The sequence below is a fragment of the Cantharellus anzutake genome, assembly GCF_015039405.1.
Source record: "Cantharellus anzutake strain C23 chromosome Unknown EI90scaffold_95, whole genome shotgun sequence".
NCBI classification, from domain to species: Eukaryota; Fungi; Basidiomycota; class Agaricomycetes; order Cantharellales; family Hydnaceae; genus Cantharellus; species Cantharellus anzutake.
The window spans coordinates 69,844-94,001 of record NW_024067045.1 but is presented as its reverse complement, the minus strand read 5'-3'; the positions used below and the strand labels follow the sequence as shown (position 1 = coordinate 94,001).

The 24,158-nt window shown below is 46.2% G+C and overlaps 2 protein-coding genes across 2 annotated transcripts; both read left to right on the top strand.

The window, feature by feature from the left end:
* Positions 1-17,580: 17,580 nt before the first annotated feature.
* EI90DRAFT_3132937 (uncharacterized protein) lies at positions 17,581-18,012 on the top strand (the record flags this gene model as incomplete). Its single annotated transcript, XM_039064525.1, has 1 exon — positions 17,581-18,012. One exon carries the CDS (start codon positions 17,581-17,583, stop codon positions 18,010-18,012), a length of 432 nt encoding a protein of 143 aa, XP_038909856.1.
* Positions 18,013-18,220: 208 nt separating this feature from the next.
* EI90DRAFT_3020914 (uncharacterized protein) lies at positions 18,221-18,732 on the top strand (the record flags this gene model as incomplete). Its single annotated transcript, XM_039057573.1, has 2 exons — positions 18,221-18,532; positions 18,688-18,732. 2 exons carry the CDS (start codon positions 18,221-18,223, stop codon positions 18,730-18,732), a joined length of 357 nt encoding a protein of 118 aa, XP_038909855.1.
* Between the last annotated feature and the right edge of the window lie 5,426 nt (positions 18,733-24,158).

Below are 24,158 nucleotides of genomic sequence, written 5' to 3'. Positions count from 1 at the left end.
GCAGGATGGTGGTATCCCACGAACAGCGAGCGAGCATGCCCGCTACTGTGCATCTGCAAAGCAGATGGATCTTTGCGCACAGTAATAGACGCAAGGAATCGTAACTCAAACACGATCCTCGACATCACACCAATGCCAGACATGCAACTGATCCAAGAATCAGTTGCCAGAGCAACATACCGATCCAAGATCGATATGTCAGACGTGTACGAACAAATACGTGTGGACCCAGACGATGTCCATAGGATGACATTCTCCATGCCCCACGGGACGTACAACTCAAACACGATGCAGCAAGGAGACTGCAATGCTCCCTGCACCTTCCAGCACGCACTGACCTGGGAACTACGAGGAGAAGTAGGCAGACGCCTACACGACTGGTTCGACAATATATTCACCAGCACAAGCTCAGTGGAAAACCACAATAAAGCACTATTGTGGTTGTTCACTCGCCTGAAAGGGGCAAAATTCTACAAAAGCCGGAAAAAATTCCAGCCATTTGCCCCAATCCTAGATGTTCTAGGAAGCCGTGTGGATGAACAGGGCATCCACGCTCAAGCGGATAAAATGGAAAGAATCCGCAACTGGCGAGAGCCAGTAGACCACACAGGAGTCCTAAGATTCCTGGGAATGGTAGAATATCTATCGATATTCATGCCAAACGTCAGTGGTTACACAGGACCACTGCAAACAATCTGCTCAACCAAGCAGACATTCAGGTGGACACCACTCCACCAGAAATGCTTCGACGAGATCAAACATCTAGCATGCAGGGCTCCGATCCTGAAGCCCATCCAGTGGAACCCACTGGAAAGCCTCTCAGGAGAAGAGAGGACCAAACTCCACATCTGGGTCATAACAGATGCATGCCCAGCGGGCATGGGTGCATTAATTGGACAAGGCAAAAGGTGGCAAACTTGCCGCCTGGCCGCATTCATGTCCAAAAAGTTCACCAACACACAACGTAGGTACTTTGCCTATGAGCTCGAGGCACTGGGCATCCTCGAAGCACTCATGAGATGGCAAGACGACCTCATGGGAGGCTGTGAATTCACAGTAATCATGGACCACAAAGCTTTGGAATATTTCAAAGCGAAAAACCACAACTCAGGGAGACACCTGAGATGGCAAGCCTTTTTTGCAAGCTTCAATTGCGAAATAAAATACGTGGAAGGCCACAAGAACAAAGTGGCAGATGCACTCTCATGATACTACGACTCGTCACGGACGAGGATCTGCATTTCGACGACTATGTGTCGGCGGACATCCACCTGGACAAAAATGCAGAAGACATTATCCCCGACAGAATCGAGGAATACGAAGAACTGCTACTAAGCAGTACCCTGAGTAAAAACTCAGAGAGAAAGAGACTCACAGCGATACGCATGAGAAATACCCTAGAGGAAGCTCTAGGGGGGAGCGATAACCTAGAGGAAACTCTAGGGGGGAGTGCCCAAAATCTGGAAGAAATCATAATTCCAGAAGAGAACCTTCGAAAACAATTCGAAGAGAAAGACCTCATTGAGGCAATAAAATCTGGATACTCGAAAAGCCAGATCCACCAGGAAATCCTAGAGAACCTGGGAAATTTCAAAAACGTCTCCATAAAAGATGGGCTGATAACCCGACTTGGAGAAGGAGGAACGACCCAAATAGTAGTCCCGAAAGGGAACTACGAAAGGAAGTCCATTCGAGGAATAATCCTCGAGAACATCCACGAAACACTTGGACACCTAGGATCCAAGAAAACAGTGGAAACCCTCCATTGACACTTCTGGTGGAAGTCGATGAGGAAGGATACCCACAAGTTCTGCAGGTCTTGGGAACTTGTCAAACAACAAAGAAAAGCACCAGGAGAAATCCCGGGCTGCTTCACCCACTCCCGACCCCGGAGACACCATGGTCGTCAATAGCTATGGACTTCACAGGTCCATTCCCAACAAGCTTGGGATATGATTACCTCTGGGTAATCATTTGTAGGTTGACGTCCAACATCCACCTAATTCCAATAAAGACAACAACAAACGCACTAGAACTAGCATTCGTATTTCTTCGTGAAGTTGTAAGACTCCACGGTTTACCACACTCGATCATATCAGATCGAGACTCAAAATTCACGTCAAAATTTTGGCGCAAACTACACTGAATACTCGGTGTGCAGTTGAAATTCACAACTGCATTCCACCCGCAAGGCGACGGCCAAGCGGAAAGAATGATACAAAAAGTAGTACAAATACTATGCGTGATGGTTAGACCAGATCAATGTGACTGGGCAGCGAAACTGTCGATGGTGGAATTCACAATCAATGCAAGCTCGAACACATCGACAGGATTTGCCCTGTTCGAATTAATCTACGGCCATATGCCAAAGATGTGCCTAACAGCACCACTCTCGGACTACCCGGGAGTAAATGACTTTGCCCAAAAAGTGAAGGAAAACCTCCTGGCAGCACACGACGCAATAATACACAATTGCGCTGCCCAAACAATCCAGGCAAATAAGAAAAGACGCCCGGACCCGCCTCTGAGAAAAGGCGAGCTTGCATACTTATCCACAGATAAGCTGAACCTACCCAAAGGAAGGGCAGGAAAACTAAAGCCCTTATACATAGGGCCTTACGAAATTCTGGAAACATTTCCAGAGACGTCAAACTACGTCCTCAAGTTGCCACCACAACTTGAACAACACGGAATCCACCCAAGATTCCATGTATCCCAGCTCATACCTCACGAGCCAAATGACCAGGAAATCTTCCCAAATAGGGAAGTAAACATATTCTACAATTTTGGGGAAGACCCCGATCGCGAAGCAGTAGTTCGCGAAATCCTAAACCACGCATGGGTTCACAACAAACTCTGGTTTAAGGTCAAATGGGAACTAGGGGACACCACATGGGAACCCCTAGGAAATTGCAACGACCTCATCCACCTGGACGAGTACCTCACCTTACAAAATGTAAGGGAACCAGAAAAACTCCCTATCAAAGAAGACAGGGAACTCTCGGCATCACTACACCCCCAAAAACAGAGGCGGAGGAAGTAAAGCCGAGGGACGATGGCCCACAGCCAAGAGCGTGGGAAAGTTCTGGGTGAGTAACTTGCCTGGACAGCCACACCATGTACTAGAGATCACATGGGCTAGGTGAGTAACTCGCCTAGTCCACGTGAACCACAGGCTCATGTGCAAAAGAACACACAACTGCAGCGAATCCCACGCATGCAAGAACGAAAACCCCTCCCACCACCACAAGAAACATAACGACGAAATGTCATTCTCTGGGGGAGGCAACCCTCGGTTCGATCCAAATAAGCCACCGGATATCGAAATACAACAACCTGGGGAGCAAGGCTCCTGTTAGAATCGGCGGACTCGGACAACTCCGGAATGGAATCGGAGACTTAGCATGGAAGGACCTCGGCCTCAGCGACTCAGGTGGAGCGCTGTGCCATTGCTGGTTGTCCTGGGGGTCCCTAATTTCGGATCTAGCAGAGGGAAAGTCTCTTGGGGGCATTTCAGGTCGATTTCGGACTGAGGTTACAAGTTACTAGGTACATTGTATATAAGGAGGGGTCCGGAATCAAAAGGAACAAGGGTAGGACAAAAGAAGACAAAGGGAGATGGAAAGAGGAACAACACCGAGGGTCAAGTGTTTGACTCAATGGTGTTTCCCAAAGGAGGAATGAAGGGCCAAGACCCAAGAAGGAAGGAAGGAGGATGGGAGTCGGGAATGGCTAGCTGACTGAATAGAAAGGAAGCAGCAGCCCAAATAGGAATGAGGGAGAATAGCGGAATTGAAATGGACAATGCAATAGTTGCAAGGTCCGGAGTAAGTCCGGAAAGTCCGAACTCGGAGGTTAAACTCCGGAATATTGGCAAAGGTAATGAGCTAACCAATACAATGGGTATAAGCGGAGGTGGGGTCAAAGTCCGAGGTCGGAACTAAGACCGGAGGTTCCGGAGACGAGACGTGAACGGGATACCGGAGCGGAGGTCCGGAGTCGGGAGCATAGGTTTTGCATACTCGTCTGGAAGGTGTCGAGGTTGGGGTCGGACCCGGAATGTTCCGGAGTCGGACCGAAGGTGGTGTCCGAGCCAGAGGTGGGATAACCTCTTGGGAGTCGGCAAGGAGAAGGTGATGGAAGGGAAGTAGGGCTCTGGAAGTCGGAGTTCGGAGTTCCGGGAGCCCAGAGCGGAGGTCGGGATTGTATGGATATGACAGCTCCCCGGAACAACAACAACACCAGGTGCAGATAAGCGCCATGGACTACATGACACACGCAGCACAAATGAGTGCCACGAACCAACAACCATCTGCGTTGCTAACAGGCACCGCATACCCTCAGCCTCCTCAGAGGGGCTTCCAACCATATGCGGTGCAAACTGCACCGATGGCACAACAAGCACCATTCCAGGGGCAGCATTTGCTGCTGCAGCCCCAGGCATACTCCCCAGGGAACTTCCCTGGCCAGATTAACCCCTGGATCGGCCAATTTGGCCCAGGTCCAACAACACCCCAGCCAAATGCAGACTGGGAATCAGCCATTGCGTCAGCGGTAGCTACTCAGACAGGTCAGCTCCACAAGGAGCTGAAAGAAATGAAGTCCCTCGTAGGAGGGAGATGAGGGAGCGACAGCGGCTCCTTGTCCAGACCGTCCAAACGGGCATGGTCTGATAACTCGAGGGCGTCAGAAGACACCTGCAACCATTGCGCCCACTGGAGGCGCGAATACAACAGAGCACAAAGAGATGCTGAGGGCATCTTCGACTCTCTGAAAGACACAGAGAGAGAAGTCGATCTCCAAAAAAGGGAGATCGAATTACTGAAACACGAGCTCAGAGAGGCACGTGCACTGGCAGACCTCGCTGCCAAACCCATCATGATGGGGGCCTCCCAGGTCAGGGGGAGGGGATACAGTTCCGGGCCTCATGAGGCGCGACCCCACATGGGGACTAGCGCATCAAGGGGTGGGGCACCGACTATCCCACCACCCTGTGGGCAGGCGACCCTGTCTGGGTTGCATAAGGGCCCGCCCTCAGAAGGGCAAACCCATGTCGAGGGGAAGAGGGAGAGCGGTAGGCAACCGATGGCAGACCCTAAAACGGGGACCACTGAGTACCTCAGCACCCTATGGGCAAGCTACCCTGCAGGGAAGTGTCCACATGCTATATGAGACTGCCAAACTCAACGAGTTCGGCAAAGTTGAAGCCCCAGTCGATGTAACATTCGACCCCAACTTCCCCATGAGGAGAATAGCGGGGTCAGAAGCGGTGCACGACGCTGCATATGCTTGGTGGACAAGCGTGAGTGGGAAAGAATTTGTACACTGGTACAAACAGGCTGAAGCCGCCTTCAAAAGCGGCAAGGTACACAGAACCCTTCGTGATAAAGCGAAGGAAACTGAGAAATACTTCTTGGGACTCCCGAGTATTGCAAGACTTGCAGAGGAGTATAATTCCCCGGAGAATAAGGGAAAAATCTCCTGGGAAAGCCTAGGCAAAGCCACCTATCTAAAGTCCCAGTTCAAACCACTCAGGACTCCTGAGGAACGTGCCGCAAGAACTGTGGAATGGGAAGCAAAAGCTTCCAAATACTGGGAAAGAGATGCAAGTCTCCGCACTGGACAACCAGCCCAACGACCACCCTTCCCCATGGGAAGAACCGTAGACCTACCGTACTCCACACCTGAGCCAAGTAGCTCAGGAACACAACAACCCGCTCCCACCCAGGGAGTGCCCACTTCGTCGAGCCCACAGCCTGACAATGTAGCCCAGGCTACATCATCGCATCCAACGCAGCAATCGGATGTCCAAATGAACAACCCGGAGGAAAACCCTCTTCCGGGGCAATGACTCCACCCTTGAGAAAAGGGGAAAGTGACACAGTAATACACCATCAAGGCACCCGTGAAAACACCTTCCCCCAACTCGAGGCCCTGCACACCATACTGTAGGTGAGGAACCGCAAGTAACAATTGCGGAAATCTCCACTCCACCAAAAGACCCACATCCACCACCGCTCGTGTGTAAACACCACTTACACATGAACCCTCACGGAACAAGTGAGGAACACCAAAGACATACTATTAAAGAAATGGGTTAAGGGCAACCCACTTCTTTCCATCCTTATAGATGACTTAGAATCGTCCACCTCATGTATGTAGGGTGGTTTAGTCGTGTAATTAGAATTGTCCGATGGCCGTGGAGCTTTTGACAGAAAGCTGAGACCTTGCGGTGAATGGGAGTCTGTTACGATGGATACTTGGCACTCGTTATGGAGCGTACCGTGTGCGGGTATATAGGATCACAGGTTGAGAGAATGTCCAGAGCGGGACTAGTCAAGGACATAGGGCTAGCAGGTACTTGGCGCTTGAGGGAGCGTACCGGTAGCGAGTGAGATAATGACTCCTTGAGGGAGCTTCCTGAGAATTGGTTGACAGGTACTTGGCACCCAATTGGGTGTACTGGCAACGAGTGATGTTCCAGCTCCTTGAGGGAGCTGCCAGAGGCTGGGTTGACAGATACTTGGCACCCAGATGGGCGTACCGGCAATGAGGTATGAGACCATTCATCTGGTGGATGGTCTGTATATGTGTCAACAGGTACTTGGCACTCATAAGAGTGTACCGGTGATGGAGGAGTTAGTCAATTGTAGGTCGAACGACATGTGGTGGGTTCAACAGCTACTTGGCGCTCACAAGAGCGTACCGGTGACGATGGGAACGGGCTTGTATCGAATACCCATCCATCCATAGAATTAACCAGATGCTCACCATAAGGTGAGACAGACGTGAGCCCAGTACCTGGGCGAACGACATGAGTCATAACAAAAGGTGATCACGCATACCTGAGTTGAGTCACACGCGAACTCGATGATCCGTGGCTAGAGTCGTCAACCTCAGCAGGGATGACCCATATAGATGGTGACCGAGACATACACAATCTTACACAGACGATACAGTGTTGGCACAAGGAGGTTTACAGTTATTGCACAGAAGAGGATGGTGTGTTATTCGTTAGGTTTCGTCTTTTCAGCTGTTGCCGTACATAAACGTGATGCTAACTATTGAATAAGAAATGATCGCGAGAAATCTCGTGAAATAGAATAAATATTCCGGCCAGCACCAAAACCCGATAAGGGAAAGCTTAGCGCGGAGTGAACATGTAAGAAAGGGGGGAAGCGGGGAGAAGGTAACAAAGAGAAGGGAGGATATGGAGAAGGAGGGCCCGCCATGGTGGACGTTCGGTTGACACAGTCATGAGAGACTCCATTCCTATAACACATACAACCTTTGGGTCGAAATTCATTTTCGACAAACTCCACTATCTTTCTCCCTGCGATACCCATGTATTGCCGTTCACTTCAAAGTAACGGCCCACACTCATTTACTTCTCAAACCTTTCCTCTCTCCTTCACCGACATGTATAAAATCGCCCACTTTAAAGTGGCAGCAACAAAAACACTCATTGACAATTCCAAACTCAATGTAAATCAATTATTAAAAATTTGTTTTATTTCACTATCAACCTTGTATGCATCGCAAATGCAACGCAAGGGGGGAGAATGTCAGGGCAATAGCCCTGAACCCCGAGTCATATGTAAATTAGATACATATAGTCACGTGGGTAAGCGGGAACCTCCGGGTAACTGCTTACACACCACCATAAAATACACATTCTTGTATCACTTACGGCTTTGTGTGCTGAGCTACCCAAAGACCTCACACTAGTGTAGGGTGGGTGTCCTAGAACCCAGCTGTGAGTATCAAATATGTATGATTCACAGTGGGTAGGACGATAGTGACCTCCCTGGGTCATGTGACCCCCTACATACATGGACCGTGACCTGACAGTAAGCTCCATGACCTCCGAGCTCCATGGATCATATTCAGCACTTTTGCCGCTTGTAATGTATCTCTCATGTTTTCCCCTCATCCTTATTTGGACTGCTGCTTCTTCCCATTCTAGCCAGTTAGTCATCATCCCCACTTCACCTCATCCTCCTGCCCCTCTGGGCTTCACCCTCCCTATCTCCTTTCGGATGTACCACAGGTTCTGACCTATGACCTTCGGTACTGCTCCACTTCTGCCATCCCTTTGTTCCCGTTCGGACACCTTCATTCCGATTCGGACTGTCATATCCATCCCCGGCCATCGACTTCCGTTCCCTCCGATCCCTCCGGTCTACCTCCGCTCCTTCCTCACTAACCTTGGAGTTCCCGTATTCCACAATCCTCTCGGTACCCCTCGATGGTCACCACCCCCTCCTTTCAATTTATTACCAATGCCTCCCTAAGTACAGAGCCCCAAAGACTTCCGGACAGCTCTGACATCCACTAGCGCACTCCCGTCTCTGCTGGGCAATACACTCGCCTGCCCTGCAGAGCCCACCTTTGGGCCTATCCCTCCTTTCCGTTTCTGGGTTATCGCCTGCCTTTCCGCTAACCCCGCGACCCGACTCGTCGGTAATATTCAGTCGGCTAATGTTTAACCCCGTTAGCTCTGCTCTGTTTGGCTCCACCAATTGCAGACCCGTCTTCGCTGTAACCATATATATATCCAACTTGTACATAGGTTACACTCCAGTAATAAAATCAACTAGAGTTACCCCCCTTCAGTTCTGATTGCCAGTCAGTAAGTTAGGGCACGGACGTGTCACTAGGCACAGCGCTCTTGGCATAAGTTGCTGAGGCCAAAGCCCTCCGCCACGGAGACTCTCCCTCGTCTTGAATCTGGTCTCTGACACGGACCCCCTTTGTTTCCCTTGTGCTTTCACCCTCTCCATTATATACCGGTGCTTGTACATACTCGTTTTAGGCCCTTAGTCTAAAATCGACCTGAAATTCTCCTAGAGACTTCCTGCTCGCCGCCTATGAAATTAAGGACCAAATGGACAAACAGCAATGGCACAGCACTCCGCTTGAGTCGCTGAGGCCAAGGTCCCTCCTTGCTAACTCTCTGGTTCCCCTCTGGAATCGTCCGCCCTTGCCTAGTTCTAACACTTTCTGTTTCTGGGTTATAGCCTACCACTCCGCTAACCCCGTAACCCGACTTGTCGGTAATATTCAATCAGCTAATGTTTAACTCTGTTAGCTCTGCTCTGCTCAGTCCCACCATTCACAGGCCTGCCCTCACTGTAACTATATATACTTAACTTGTAGATAGGTTACACCCCAGTGATAAAATCGACTAGAGTTGATCCCCCTTTTTAGTTCTCGCTGCCAGTAAGTAAATTAGGGCATGGACATGTAACTAGTCTGGTCTCTAACACTTGCTATTTTCTTTTTATTGAACTTCTGCATCAGCCATTGGACTTATTGGCCATACATAACTTTCCATGTGGTTTCTTTGACAACAATCTTTGTTTTATATTTTCTTCTCATTTGTTTTTCCACTTTATTATTGTTCCATATGTTTATAAGTCCTGTACATGTAGGAATGAGAGAAAGGAACTCCCTTTTGACTACAAAGAAACTGTAGCACTGAGAGACCCAACTAAGAAAAGATTCCTGAGCTTGACTCCTCGAGTATTACAAGGAACCCCTGACAATTGTCCAAGATGCACTAGGGGTACATGATTCTTAAAGAGTTTTTGTGATTATTTTGTGTTTGTTAGTGCCCAGACCAAAGTCTTAGGACACAGTAGACTTCCTCCCCACAAATTTGCTCGCATTTAGGGGGTTAGATTCCTAGCCTGCTTGCAATGGATATGACACTTTCCAGGGACAGGTCTACTAACACCACCCACATGTTTAACAAGACCATATGCACTGCTCATCACACATTTCTGCAAGTGCCTTGGACCTAGAATTGAGGCATTGTCCATAACCAGGACAGATTGTGGCCAGGGATATGTGTCAGGGATGGTGCAGGAGAGGTAGGGGTAGTGGCATAGCCCCTGGTGCTAGTGGCCCAGGTGGCAGCAGAGTAATGGGAGTGTATGGTGGGTAGCCCTCACTCAGGCTCGCATCCCTGTCTGGCTTCTTAGGCTGAAGCAGTAATGGTTGTTATTAGAATGAAAGGCTAAACTAAACTAAACTAAGATACTTGCCTGAAGCAGTAATGAGAAGAAGGCTACTTCTTCAGTTCTGCTTCGGCTTGGTTTATATACAAGCGGGAACGGGTCACATGAGGGTGCCATGTCAGCCCCAGACAGAGCTGGGCTATTGTGGGTGGCTCTGCAGGTGATCCCAAGTGTTAGAGAAGAGAAGTACAAGTGGGGATGCCTGGCATGTCCAGCAGCATGGTACCCATGCGGAGTACTCAGCATCGGACATGTTGCAAGTGGGAATCTGCTACGACCTCCAGAAAATGAAAGGTAGCACTCTAACTCACTCCCCAAGAGCTAGGGAAGAAAGAGAAGGGGCTAAAAGGGTGTTGCAGTAGAACAGGTCCGGATATTCAACAGGGAGGGGGAAAAATAACTCTGGTAACTGTTGTTTATCTTCTTTCTGTGGTGGTCACAATAGCCCTTTACCAATTGTGTGGCCACTCACAACACCCAAGTACATGGATTCAACAGTAGCAGGAGGGGGGAAATCTCTGTTTTGGTATCAATCGCTATGTACATATACCCATACAGCAAATATACAGTTGTGAAACAGGCTCCGAAATATATGGTTCAGCTAAGCCAAGCCTTCACCAACAATGGTGGTAAGGCTCAGTTGCTGTTGGCTTTGAATAAATTTCCAAACAACAAAAGAAAAGTGAATTGTTAAACACCAACTTCCTGATACCACTCCCAATATCGCGTCAAAACTCCTTCCCTTTATTCCATTCAACTCTCCTTATCCATAGCTTTCTAACGATACCGATTTTGTGAAATTTGGTGGAGATTTGACTGAGAATGGGAATTCTCAGATGCAGAATACATATCTTGATTATCTGTGCACAGGGAAACTTGGACCAAATAATATCCCATAATTCCAAGACTCCTCCAATGACTTCTTCAGAATTTTGGTCATTTATATAGCCTGTATTCCCTTGGAATTCCACTGAGACTGGCCCACACATAGCATCCACATAGTTTATATGGTCCCATGACTCCTGTCATGCCTGATAATCAGAATATCTCCACAACCACGGGACCGATTAGGGTGAAATTCAACACTGAGTCTTTGGGTATTTTTCTGGATTTAATGACCCCAAGATCGTCCTCTTCCGTCAACTTTTGACCTTGTTCCCATGGTTGTGGTCAAGTGCACAGACTTCACACATGAGGACTTCTCAGCTTGAATTTCTCCACCAAATCTCAACCAATTCCTTCACGGAAAGGCTCATTCGGTTCGTACGAAAACCCTCTTTCTTATTTATTATTACTATCCCCTATAATGTTCCATGAAATTGAGCACACCCATCATGCACTCCTACAATGTCTGTGCTACAGGTGTAAGAGAGGAGGTCATCCATATAGAGAAAGAAAGAAGGAAGGAAAGAAAGGAAAAGGAAAAGAGGAACAAAGGGAGGGAGCAGTGTGGAGTGGAGTGGCATGCCCTGACAATATGGCACTATGGAACCCTAAATGTGGTGCTCAGGCATCTGAACTCATCATGCTAGAAGTACTGCAGTGACAACCTTCACCTAGCATGGGAAAACATGTTGAGCCAGTGCAAAAGATATATTGGTCTCATTAATTGCTGCTCCCTATGAGCATCACCATTGCTGGGATGAGACATGAGGGTGACATCAAGTGCTTTGTTTTCATTGAATGTTATGGCTCACAATCTCAAGTTTCTCAACAGCCTCATTGAACAAAAAAGCCTGATTTGTATCTCAATGAATTACAAGCTGCACTCAGAAATGAGCTTGAGATCAAAACAGGCACCTGGACGATTTCCAGAGAGCAACACAGGTGTGGTCTCACCTGGATGGTTTGTCTTCCCACACAATTTGCTTTCAAAGTCTAAGTACCCATTTTCCAGCTCCAAAAGCCAGCAGCTGAATGTGATGAACAGCTGCAAGCTAATTTCAGGAGGTATATGAGGGTAACTTACCATGCAGATCAACTTGTCTTTGTTAATGAGACAGGGGTGAACTGTCACATGTTCTTACACACATATCATATGGCTGGGCACTATGTGGAGAGAGGGTGTACCAACATAATTTCTTTGTGCATTCACCATTCTGAAAGAGATCTTTGGATTTTTTGAATGCTGTCATGGACCATTCCCAGAAGCTATCCCAAGGTGGGTGTCATGTGGAGCTCAGGGTTCCAGTCATCTGATGGTAGGTTGGAGACCAGCTGGAGGTGGGGTGGAGCTCTGGGGTGACAAGGGTGTTGAAGGGACTCAGCTTCAGCAACTCAGAGCAGAGCACTGTGCCCATTACGTTACTGCATCCCCAATTTGTCAGGGGGGCTGGTGACAAAGGAACTGGGTCACCAGGGAGGAGGGGCTGACTGGCCACCCCTTACTACTTAACAGCAGAGGCATTAGCAAGGGTCAATCACTTATCATACAATTCATTGGTTATCATACCAAGTGCCCTAGGTACATGTGTCACTCAGGACTGGTTTGGTGTTGGTGGGAGTGACTTAGGTGGGCTGGACAGATGGGGGGATCAATATATGTAATATTATATCTGGCTCTATTCACTAGGGGGTTTACAAGAGTATATACAGGTTTTCACCCCTCAATGAGATTTACCCGACAATGATTAATCACAACACAACACTCTCATTTCTTCACTTTTAGGAGTACACTGAGTTTGAGGTCAAATGGACATGAAATGAAAGAAAAAATCCAGAAAACATAAGGAACATGAATGTGGAGTGTTGCACTGTGTAAACCTAACCACCCTGGCCTCATGAGGTTGTCCCTGTCCAATGAGTGGCTAGCCAGGGAGCAGGTGGACAAAAGGCCAGCATCACATGTGCCAGTGTTTGTTTGTTTTGATGAGACATGGAAACTAATCAGGAAGTTATTTTCATCTGCATCACCACCAATTAATTCACAATCCCTGACCTTGCTTGCCTCTTTTCACAAATGGGTTGGCATGCAGACTCACTGAGTCGCTGTAAGCACCTTGCAGCTGAGGCTGCAGAGCTACACATGCAGAAAACCCTGACTTCATATAGAACTCAAATTCTATGTGCAGGCCAGAAGGGTGAAAAAGCTCCCAGTGCTAGGGAGCATTCTTCCAATTGCAGGGTTGCCTATCCTACATTGGTGCAGAGGCTCAATGGTGGGAAAAGTCGGCTCCAAGCCTCAATGATCTGGTTGTGGCTGAATTGAGTGGAGAGTGATACTCTTGTAGATTTCATTCTCCTTATGTCCAACCATGGATTCCCCACTACCCATGATCGTTGAAGGAGGGAATGAAGGAAGGTCAGTTGGGAGGTTCAAACGAGACCACCACCAAGCTGTTCCCTGGTTCTTTAGTTAGGATGGGGAAGTGTACTAGTAATATTTGTTGTAATTATAGTACCAATCCGAGTGTTTTGGCTAATTCTATTTTATGGGTTAGTCTAAAAGTTTCTGAGAATTGACTTACAGATAAACCAAGCCCTGTGGAGCTGTTCCTCTATTGTAATTTCTCAATTTGTCTGGGTGTAATTCTGTGTAGGATTGTTTAATTTGGATTTTGACTTGAATTAAATCTTCTACTTGGTGAAGTTTCAAAGATTCTACTCAGTTAATGGGTTTAGATCATGTCTGAAGTGTCCCTTGACCTTGTCTTATTTTTATTGCTTGTTTTAACAGTAGCAAAATAACTGTTTTGTGTTTACACTTTGAAATCTGGAGTGTTAACCAGCTCTCCTGTTGAAATATTTACTTAATATTCCTCTCCCTAATTGCTGCCTTTTACTACAGTGGCAATCTTAACTGTATATCACTTTTTTGCACTGGAGTGACAACCAGAAATGCTTGAGAAAAATAATACTCTATTTTCTTACTTCTCTGAGGGGGGAAAAAGGTCACAGAAAGGGTCTCCCTTTTATACTCCTTGGGTTGCCTTCCTTTTTCACACAATACCTCGTATTTACAGGATTTATTTACAGTGTATTTTCCTCAAACTGAATAAAAATGAATTTTTCACACTATAGTTCTACTGCACTCAGCAGCGCTGAACTGCAGCTCTACTGCAGTCAGACTGCACCTAGAATCCTTATTGTCCTTCCTCACCTAAGCTATTTTAATGGTTCAATTAGAACTTGACTGCGCTGCATTTGTTGCAGTTTTCTATTTCAAATTCCTCTTATTTACCATTTAGTTTGCTATGACTTGGTCATTCTGAATTCAAAACTCGCATTACTATGCGTATGGCTGCGCTGAGACCTTCAGCTGATTTATTCTATTTTTATCCAGTAACATTTAGTTGAAATGAGACTTGAAATGATAAATGAGTGAATTATTCAGGTTTAGAACCGAAAGAAAAAGTTGCTAGTAGTAAAGAATTGTTTAAACGAATGTGTTATAGCTCTCTGCTTCATTAGAATATCGTTCCCTAAAATTCCTGCCATGGTCCATCATAGTTTAGTGGTTTTCATGGATTTCGTCCTTCTCCCCTGATTCCCCTTTGTATTATTGCATCCTAGTCCTTCGTATGTATTGTTTGTTGTTATAATAGGTCGTCCTCGAAGATATCATATTTCTATGTATTTTATTTGGGGCTCTGGACCTCTAGAAGCTGTCTTCCTGCATGTTTTCAGGTTTCAAACTTCATGTCCTTGTATCTCATTCATTTCAGAATGGTTTTTTACGTTCTTGGCATCATAAATTTTCATTTACTCCCACCTTTCCAATGGTACTAAAGTTGTATTCTATTTCTTGGTATTCGTCAAGTTAGCAAAAGTTTGCACGCACATTCAGTAATCACATGCATTGTTCCCGTAGTCGTTCGTATGCGGACACCATTTCTGTTTAATTGTTCAGAATTTATTGTATGCATGGGTGTTTGTATCCTCTATATGGGCTCCCATGATTTATTTCAGATTTTTCCCTCATGTTCTAAGGTGTTTTTGTACTTTCCATGCTTTGTTTTGACCAGGGTCTTCCTTATTTGGACAGAAATTGGTCTTCGCAATCTGCCAGAGTGTGGATCTCGGTTCTGACAGCCAGTTCCCTTCGCATCGCCACCCTCATGTGTCTTTAAGCATGATGTGGATTTCTATATTCCCATTGTTGGCATAACTTCACAATGGCTGGACCATTTGGCTGAAACTTTGCATAACTATAGTTTCCTATTTATCATAATTTCTGTGTAAATTTCGTTGTGTGTTTTAAATATGGATCCTACATGAACATTGTCTTTTCCCTGAGCCATGACTTTGATGTTGCTCATCCCATTATTGAATTTCTCATTGATGTGTGAACCTTTTATTATGAAAATTGGGGTGGATTAAGATTAGATCCCTTCCTTTCTAATGGCTATCAAGCTCATCTCAGTCGTTACTGCTTGTTCTTCGTGCTTGCCTTTTAAACGTTGTCCTCATTTTCTGAGAGTTTCGGTCATATCTCCGTCATTTATGGGTAGTTTTCCCTGAAATTACTTTCATTGGGTCCATTTGGGAGACATCTACATTTCCTATTATAAACACGACTTTGAATTTTGCATTGGTTCCTAAGGAATCCTTGTTCCATGGTACTTCCATCCTTGGCTACATGTGTGGGCGTGGGAAGGTAGTTTCGGTGGAGGTTCTCTGATTGGTTTTATAGTCAAATCTTGCCCGATTGTCCTAGTTCCTTGTTTAATATTTGCTATAAATTCCCCCGAGCATTCCGTCTTGTTGGTGCTAAGCTCGATGTATTTTTATTAATTTTCTTTCTTCCAATTTATCATCTGTAGTCGTTAAAATTCGTTAAAATTTGTTAAAATTCAGGTTCTTCTATTTTCTCATATATATTTGTTGTATGGGGTTTTTCGTGGTTTATCTGACATATTTCCATAATGAGTTTCCATAGGGTGACCATTATTTCTCCTACATTGTGTGATGGAGTATGCATTGGAAGTTGCCCAGATACAGCACCCAACCCTTACCCAGCTTGGCAAAAGTTGGGTTGATGGTTTTTTAGTATGCAACAATGACCGACTTCGACTCAAGTGGAGTGCCAACCTTGACAGTACTTGGGGTGGTGCTGTAAATCCTACAGCTGTACAACACTGGTTCCAACTTTTACAAGTTCAGTATAGCCATTTCAATTTCAGACAAAAGGATGTCAATGCTATGTATGAGAGCAGCTTCCCTTTTGGGACAGGGGAAAAAGTCAAGGTCTTTGCATGCAGGATGACAAAAAGAGCACATGTTCAGTGCAATGGGAATTGTGGGAATGTGAGCATGATAGTGACTGTCTGTGCAGATGGCACTTCTGTGTCTCCAGTTGTCATTTTTAAGGGGCAGAATGTGAACTCAAACTGGTTGAAGGACAATCCCTTGTGGGCTGCATGAGTTACTCATTCATTTTGTGTGAGTGTGTGTTCATATTTTGGCATTCTAGAGTCACTGTCTCAGAAAAAGGATGGACAGACAATGAGATCGGCTTGGATTGGCTGCAAACTTTTAATGCGACTGCTACCATCTTCTGGTACTGGATGGACATAATTCACACTACAGCCTCGACTTCATGACCTTTGCATGCAACCACAAAATTGTTGTTGTATGTTATCTTGCCCACACAACACATGTTCTCCAGGGTCTCAATGTCATTATATTCTCCCTCTTAAAGTGGGGCTTCTCAAAGCAACGAGATGCCTTCAATTTACAGAACTACCCAAGGAAACTACATTTCTATCAGTCTTTGGTCAAGCTTGGACCGACACAATTACCCCAGCCCACATTATCACCAGCTTCTGAGTAACTGGTGTCTATCCTGTCAATTCAAGTGTCATCCAGCCTGAAAAACTTGCACCAAGCATTGGACATTCCACCCAAGGAGATCTTCCTCTCCCTCTGGCCTCACCTGTTAAGCATGTTATGCACTTTCATGGTCAGTGTCAGGGCACACCCGCCTGACCCGGTTCCACCCGGGCCCACCTGGGCCCACCTCACCCGCTCCCCGCTACCCATCCATCCTCCATCCTCCATCCTCCCTCTTCCCCCTCTCCCCTTTCCTCCCCTTTCCCTCTTTCCTCTTCCTCCTTTATTTCATTCTCCCTTTCTGTTTATTCTTTCTATTTACACGGACCACCTTCCCTTGTATCATTGTACTGTTGACCCATCCAGCTCGGACACCCCGGACAACTTCCTGCTATGCCTAGCACACCCATCTGCAGCGGATGCCCTCATGATCCCCCACAGGGATACCCGGATGGCTGCGGCTCTCTCCGTAGATGACGTGGCACTCGTCATGTGACCCAAGCCGCATGTACATAAATGTACCTGAAGTGGGAACTGAAGAAGTAACCTTCTTCTCACGTTTTCCACTAGTGTAGTTCTTCCTTTTAATAACAATTCACGTTTTCCACTTCAGTCTAAGTGGCCAGGGACTACAGTCCCAGATTGGGCCCATCAGTATGCACGCCCGCTTCGCTCCCCGAGAGGGTCCCTCTGCTGGGCGCTACATCCAGGCCCCCTCCACCCTGGACGTGTCCCTGACAGTCAGTTGATGTCTTGAATATACCAATGCGATGGCACGCCTTCACCAATGGACAACTCACAGGATGTCAGAATGTACCTAGGCAGAAATAATGATCTGCATGGTGAGGTTACTGGTGACAAAAGCGATGGACCAATCATCAATCCCACCTTGCTTGCCATCTCTCAAATAATGTGCATCCCATGTGCCACCCCATACAATTTCCACACACCACTGCAATCCTTAAGCACCGAGAGTATGATGTTTAGCACTGAGAATGCGACACTTAGCACTGAGGGTACTGTAGTTAGTGCTGAGAATACCACCACCAGCTCTGATGAGTCTCTTACCTTTCCTCCTGCTCATGCCCAGGCAAAGAAGCATGCCATCAATGACCTGGAATATATCATGTCATTTTCCTCATCCTCAAATTCCATCATGTCCTCCTCACCTCTCCAATCAACCTTCAAACTTCTGCTTCCAAGACCCACCTTGAATTGATGGAAGAGATCCAAGAAATGTGGCACAAGCTTTGGAAGGCAAAAGCCTTGGTAGAGAGAGCCACCAATGTAGTGGATGTGACAAATGCCCAGTTGGCATTGGGGGGATGTATGTGTCTAAGTCTCAGATACAGCTCTTAGTGCGGGAAGAAGCAGAGAAGTTGAAGGAGGATGGTGGTCACATTAAGGGGACATTTGGCTGAGTTGTGATGCATGATGGTTTCTTGAGGGACCAAGCTGAGCGCACTCAAAGACAATTGGATGAGGAAGAGCTGGAACAAGTGAAGGAAGAGGCCAAGGAGCAATGGAAAAGGTTTAACAACTCACAGAAAGCAGAAATAGCAAAGTGGCAGGAAGAAAAAGCACACTTGGCTGCACTCAAGCAAAAAGTGCTACCAAAGCCATCGGAGGTCCAAATGAGGGAGTGGATGGCCAAAAATTACATATCCACAGCTTCAACAAAGCCTCTTGTGTCACTGGGGGCATCAGGGAGTGCAGAACAATCACAGGGTCTGGTGTGGGTGTGTGAGCACACTGTCACACCATCTCACACCATCTCATTGAGGGTAAATGTGCAGATTTTGTGCATACTTGCATACATTCTCGATAATATCAGCTTTCATAGGTACATGTTTGTTTTCTTTGTACTTGACAAATTTTTGGGATTTTTTAATAGAGTTTTACGACAACAGGTTTCAAAATCTGGACCATTGAGGGGTGAAAACCTGTATAGAATATTTGAGTCCGAAGGTAAACCAATGTTACCAAGGGGAAGCAGAAGTGAATAATAAATGACTCCACAGGACAAATGGGTTTTAGGCAAAAAGCCCAAATTACATCTGAGAAGGAGAATGGTGAACCAACTGAATAACAGAGGTTAAGTCTATCCATAAGTGAGCAGGGGTACTATGAGGAAAACATCCAGAAAGGTCCAGAACTCAGAAGTTGCAGTCTGGGATATTGGGTGCAGGGAAAATATAAGGAGTAATTAAAGAATATGATGGCAGAGGTAGGGTAGGAGATAAGGAGGTACTGGGTGTATGGAGGTCTGCAGGATTGACAAACAGAAGTCTGGAGGTGAGGATGACGGAGGTACAGAGATCCTGATAAGGAAGGGGTAGGGTAAGGTAGGAGGAAGTATGACTAATAATTATTATGGTAGTAACCTTAGTCTACTTGCAATATGTACATCCAAGGAGGTCTGAGGCAGAAGGTACCCAAGGGGGTCTGGAGGTGAGAGGTCCGGAGTTGAATATAAGGAAGTGATGATGAGAGATGGGGGTTCTGACAACTTCATCAGTAGTCCACACAGCACTCATCAGAACAATGGTGGAGGTCCATAGGAGGTGCAGAAGTGGAGAGGGTACATGGGGTGGAAGAGAGTCAGGGTAGGAAGAAGACTTAGGCTTGTAGGCATTGACCAGAGAGGGCAGAGGTGGCTAAGGGGGTTGGTGGTTGTAGTGTGAGTCATCTAAGAGCAGAATGGAAGGTCCAGGATATGACAAATGCAGTAAAGTCATGCATGATACCAGGTGGACCAAGGACATAGTCAATAATGTAGAGATTGGGCAATGTCACTAGCTGGGAAAGGTAATAAGTAGGAAAGTCAATACAGAAATGATTGTCATACCATTAAGCTCAGTGAGTAATTTGATTTGCAATCAAAAAATTGCTCTCCAAAATGGCCTGGCTTTGATGCAAGGGGTATGAGTGTCCCATCAACCTTGCAAAATCCAGGGTGTCAGGCACTGCATGAAATGCTCTCAACCCAGTCTGATGCTTTGTGCTTCTCATCCAAATTGGGCCATTGGATTGCCTGGTCATGAAGCGGTACAATTGCTATCATGATATGGCATGTTGCTTCAACAATGGCACCTACACTGCACCCAACCCACGGTGCAACAGCCTCCATGGAAATCACACCCCCACTCAGCATGTTGGACAGCAACAGCAATGATGTATTGGTGGTCAGAGATGAGCATGGCTTTGGAGTTGTTACATAATCTATTTAGAGCCATGTGATGTCAGTGTTAAGGAGCCAGCTGTGGCCTCAAGCATTGAGCAAGTTTGGGACTGGTTTGGGACAGTCAATCATGAGCACATAAACTGAAGCCCCCTATTGGAGGACAGCATTTCATGGTGTTGAACAAGAAACTGAGGATGCTTCAGACAGCAGGTCACTCTCCCAGTGTTAATATTATGTAGAAACAAGGCAAAATGTGAAGGGCAAGCACTCTAGTATTAATCCATCCTATCTGATATCTGGAGACTTGTCATGGTGATCTTCACAAGCCTGGTTTTGTCTGGAAGGTGGGGGGATTGATGATTTTTGCTCTGATGAGAAAATTTCCATTGGGGTGAATGATAGTCTGGATGGCGCATGGCCTTCGCCCACCATCCAGACTATCATTCACCCCAATGGAAATTTTCTCATCAGGCAGTTTCTTCACCAGCCAATGTGGGGAAGTCATACCAATGTTCACAAACAGTAAAGCAACCTTGTCCAATATGATTCTTCAACAATATGAGCAAAGTTGGTGTCTACCATTTAACTGACCCACATCATATTTATGCCCATGGATAACAGTATGATTTGGACTACAATGATTCATGTTGTTTTGCTTGTGAACAAAAGTACGAGGTAGATGTAAATAATTAATTTTCAGGATGGAATCCATCCATATATTTGTTAAACAAAATATATATTCCAAGTCTTCACCTCTGTTGCCAAGCTATTTGGTAGTAGATATTGATCTGGAGATCTCCAACCCACTCCGCAACCCTGAATTTTACCTAGAAATCATCATGAATGGCAGAGTGGCCCCATTTGGAAAGTCCCTATTTGGGCATTGCATGCAGGATAGGCTGATACTTGGCCAATAATTTACTCCTTGAAGGGGCAGCCAGACAACTGTTAACTCTACTAACTGCTCAGTTTCCCCAATGTGAAAATTCTCATTAGGGCAATAATTTACACTGTTGGTTATCATCATCATCCACTCTGCACTTTCACAGACACCAATGGGGGTTTTCTCATTTGGGGAAGCACAACTAGTCTCATGACCTACAACCTTCTTACCCTCATTGGAATTTTCCTATTGGGGCGAACATGGCTCCATGCATTGGTTGGACTGGGTTAGATCACCAGTTTTTCATTGAAAATTGCATACCAACCCTGGTCCAACCCAACTGTAATGTCCTCAAGTCCCCCTTAAATCAATACAACCTCACCACCTAATAATTATTCTTCAAAAATCAACCAGGTTATCTTATTGTTTGCAAGCGTGAATATTGACCTTAACATTGACTTGTAGATGGGAATTATGAGTTTAGAAAATGTGAAAAAATATATCAAGTCCGTGTGGAGGTCGTACTAATGCTCACGAACATCAATAGGACCTTGCCACATAATAATTATTCCTCAAAAATTGACCAAGGTTATTTTATCATTTATAAGCATGAATATAACAACATTTGACTTGTGGATGGAAATTATGAGTTTAGAAAATGTGAAAAAATATGTCAAGTCAGTGTGGAAGTCGTACTAATGCTCGCAAACACCAATACAACCTTGCAACATCATTCTTCAAAAACCAACCAGGTTATCTTATTATTTGCAAGCATGAATATTGACCTTTACATTTGACTTATAGATGGAAGTAATACAACCACAAACCAGTCTTTTTTTTTTCCTATACAAGGAGCAGGATCTGAGATGCTAGGGGATGACTGCTTTTGCTGGAAGTTTGGAAATCCTACTACGACCATGGGGGACTTTGGCATCGACACGGGGTCATACACCAACCCGAACCAGTGGGTCTATTTAACCTATAAATCGACTAGAGTTACCCCCCCTTCAGTTCTGATTGCCAGTCAGTAAGTTAGGGCACGGACATGTCACTAGGCACAGCGCTCTTGGCATAAGTCACTGAGGCCAAAGCCCTCCACCACGGAGACTCTCCTTCATCTCGAATCTGGTCTCTGACACCTGATACCCTACTATCCTTACCCATTCTACTCCATTCCCCCCCTCGTGCAAAGCTTTCCCCATCGGGGTTTTGGTGCTGGCTGAGGTTGTTTGTATTTTGCAGGATTTCCCATGACCTTTCCATTTGTAGATAGTCACACATCATGTACGGAAACCACTGAAGGCGGTTCCCACTGACTACTACAATAATACTCTACAACTGTCTTGTGCACTGTCCCTTGTAACAACCCCCTCTTGTGACTCAACTGAACCTGGGTGCTTGTACAACTCTCAACATGTCCTATATGTCTGGTTATATCAAGTCCTCTGACGGTTCTCGCCATGAGAACTCGAAGTCGTGAGTCAAAGACTCTCGACTTGTGTATGATCCTATGGAACTTGTATCCTATGGGACATCATCACTCAGCTCTCCCCCCAGTGTCTGATGGACAACATCATACTACAATCTTAGAGATCGTGAATACTCTGAGGCCCATATTCCCATGATGTCGGCACACTCACTGCACAAGTGCCAAGTAGCCACCCATCCATCATCTGTTCCCTCCCTCATCAGTCATCATACCTCCTTGCCAACGGTACGTTCCCTTTGGGAACACCAAGTCACCGAAGGCCCCACTAGTCATTCCTCACTGTACACTCATGTTAACAACCTGCTACCAGTACATTCGCACTGTGAATGCCAAGTAACCGATAGCAACGATATGGAATCTTCACACATGGTACACTCCATTGAGGAGTGCCAAGTACCTGTGGCTAACCTGTCCATCCTGTTGTCTCTGACTACACACCATCAATCCCTTAATAGCTCACTCCATCATGAACTATGATTGATGGGAATTTGATCATCTGCTCTCATGCAAGACTGGGAACACTCATCGATTACACATCCTGTTATGGTACAGACTGGATACAACAATCGCCATCCCACTATAAGAACGGGTCAAGAAGGGAGGAATTCTCCCCATCCTCGTAACACTTTTACCTCTACCCCATTGAATATACAGCACATTAAAGCTTTGTCAGGGCATACACCCTGACCTAGCCCATACCCACATCCACACCCGCACCCACAACCGCACCCGGCTGTTGCACTCCCCGCGCGCGCCCTGTGCCGGACGCTCAGTGCGGCCGGAGGGCCCGGACCTCAGGTCTCAGGTCTCATGTGACTTCCGGATATCTCCGGAAGTTTTCGATGTATTGTGGCCACTGTGGGAAGATGAGAAGTTAACTTCCTTCTCATCTCTGACCCACAGTAGGTTGTGCCCTGGACAGGGCTGGTTACACCTGGGACTGTGGACCATAGGGGAGGGTCATGGGGACCTGGGAGTTGTCCCCTGACAAGCTTATATTTAGATGGAATATCTGAGGCCTGAGGTGAACAGGGGAACGGAACGTTACTGTCCCCAAACAAGTAAGCAAAACCTTTCAGAGAGCCACCTGCCAAGTGTGAGAAGTGTTGGTGATGCCCATGGTTGAGGCAGGGAATTACCCTGCCACATGCGCCACATCACCGTTGATATCTCATGACCACAGTGGTCTGCATCCACACACCAGCCGCTATTGGACTGAACAACATTGCCCCCATGATAGTGGGGGTCAGCAAATGAGGGAAGCAGTCTGTGAGGCCCCAGCCCATGTCTATATTCCGCCCACAACATCAGTTGATGTTGTGTTGTGTAATAATTATGTCGCGACGCTAATTTAGCGTTGCGGAAGCTTCTCTATTTATTTGTGCTGAGAATGTATAAGATTGTATATAAACCCTCAGGGTAGCTGTAAAAGGCGGATCAGCCTTTACCTCTACCCCGTTAATATACAGCAAACTCAAGCGTATACTTAGACGGACTACTGAGGCCTGAGGCGAACAGGGGAACGGAACGTTACCGTCCCCAAACTAGTAAGATACCTTTCACAGTCTGAGAAAATTAAAATGTCACATGATTCCCAAAATATGGCCATGGCGCTCACCTCAAAGCCACTCCATTTAACCACACAACTTCTATTAAGTGTTGTATAATTATTGCCTGATAATAATATTAAAATGCATATGTGGTATGGGAACTCACTTTGAAACAGGTTTATACATAACTACAGTATGTTGGAAATGCATGCGCTTTTCTCATGCATCAGGGAGATTCTCAGAAATCTGAGTGACCAAA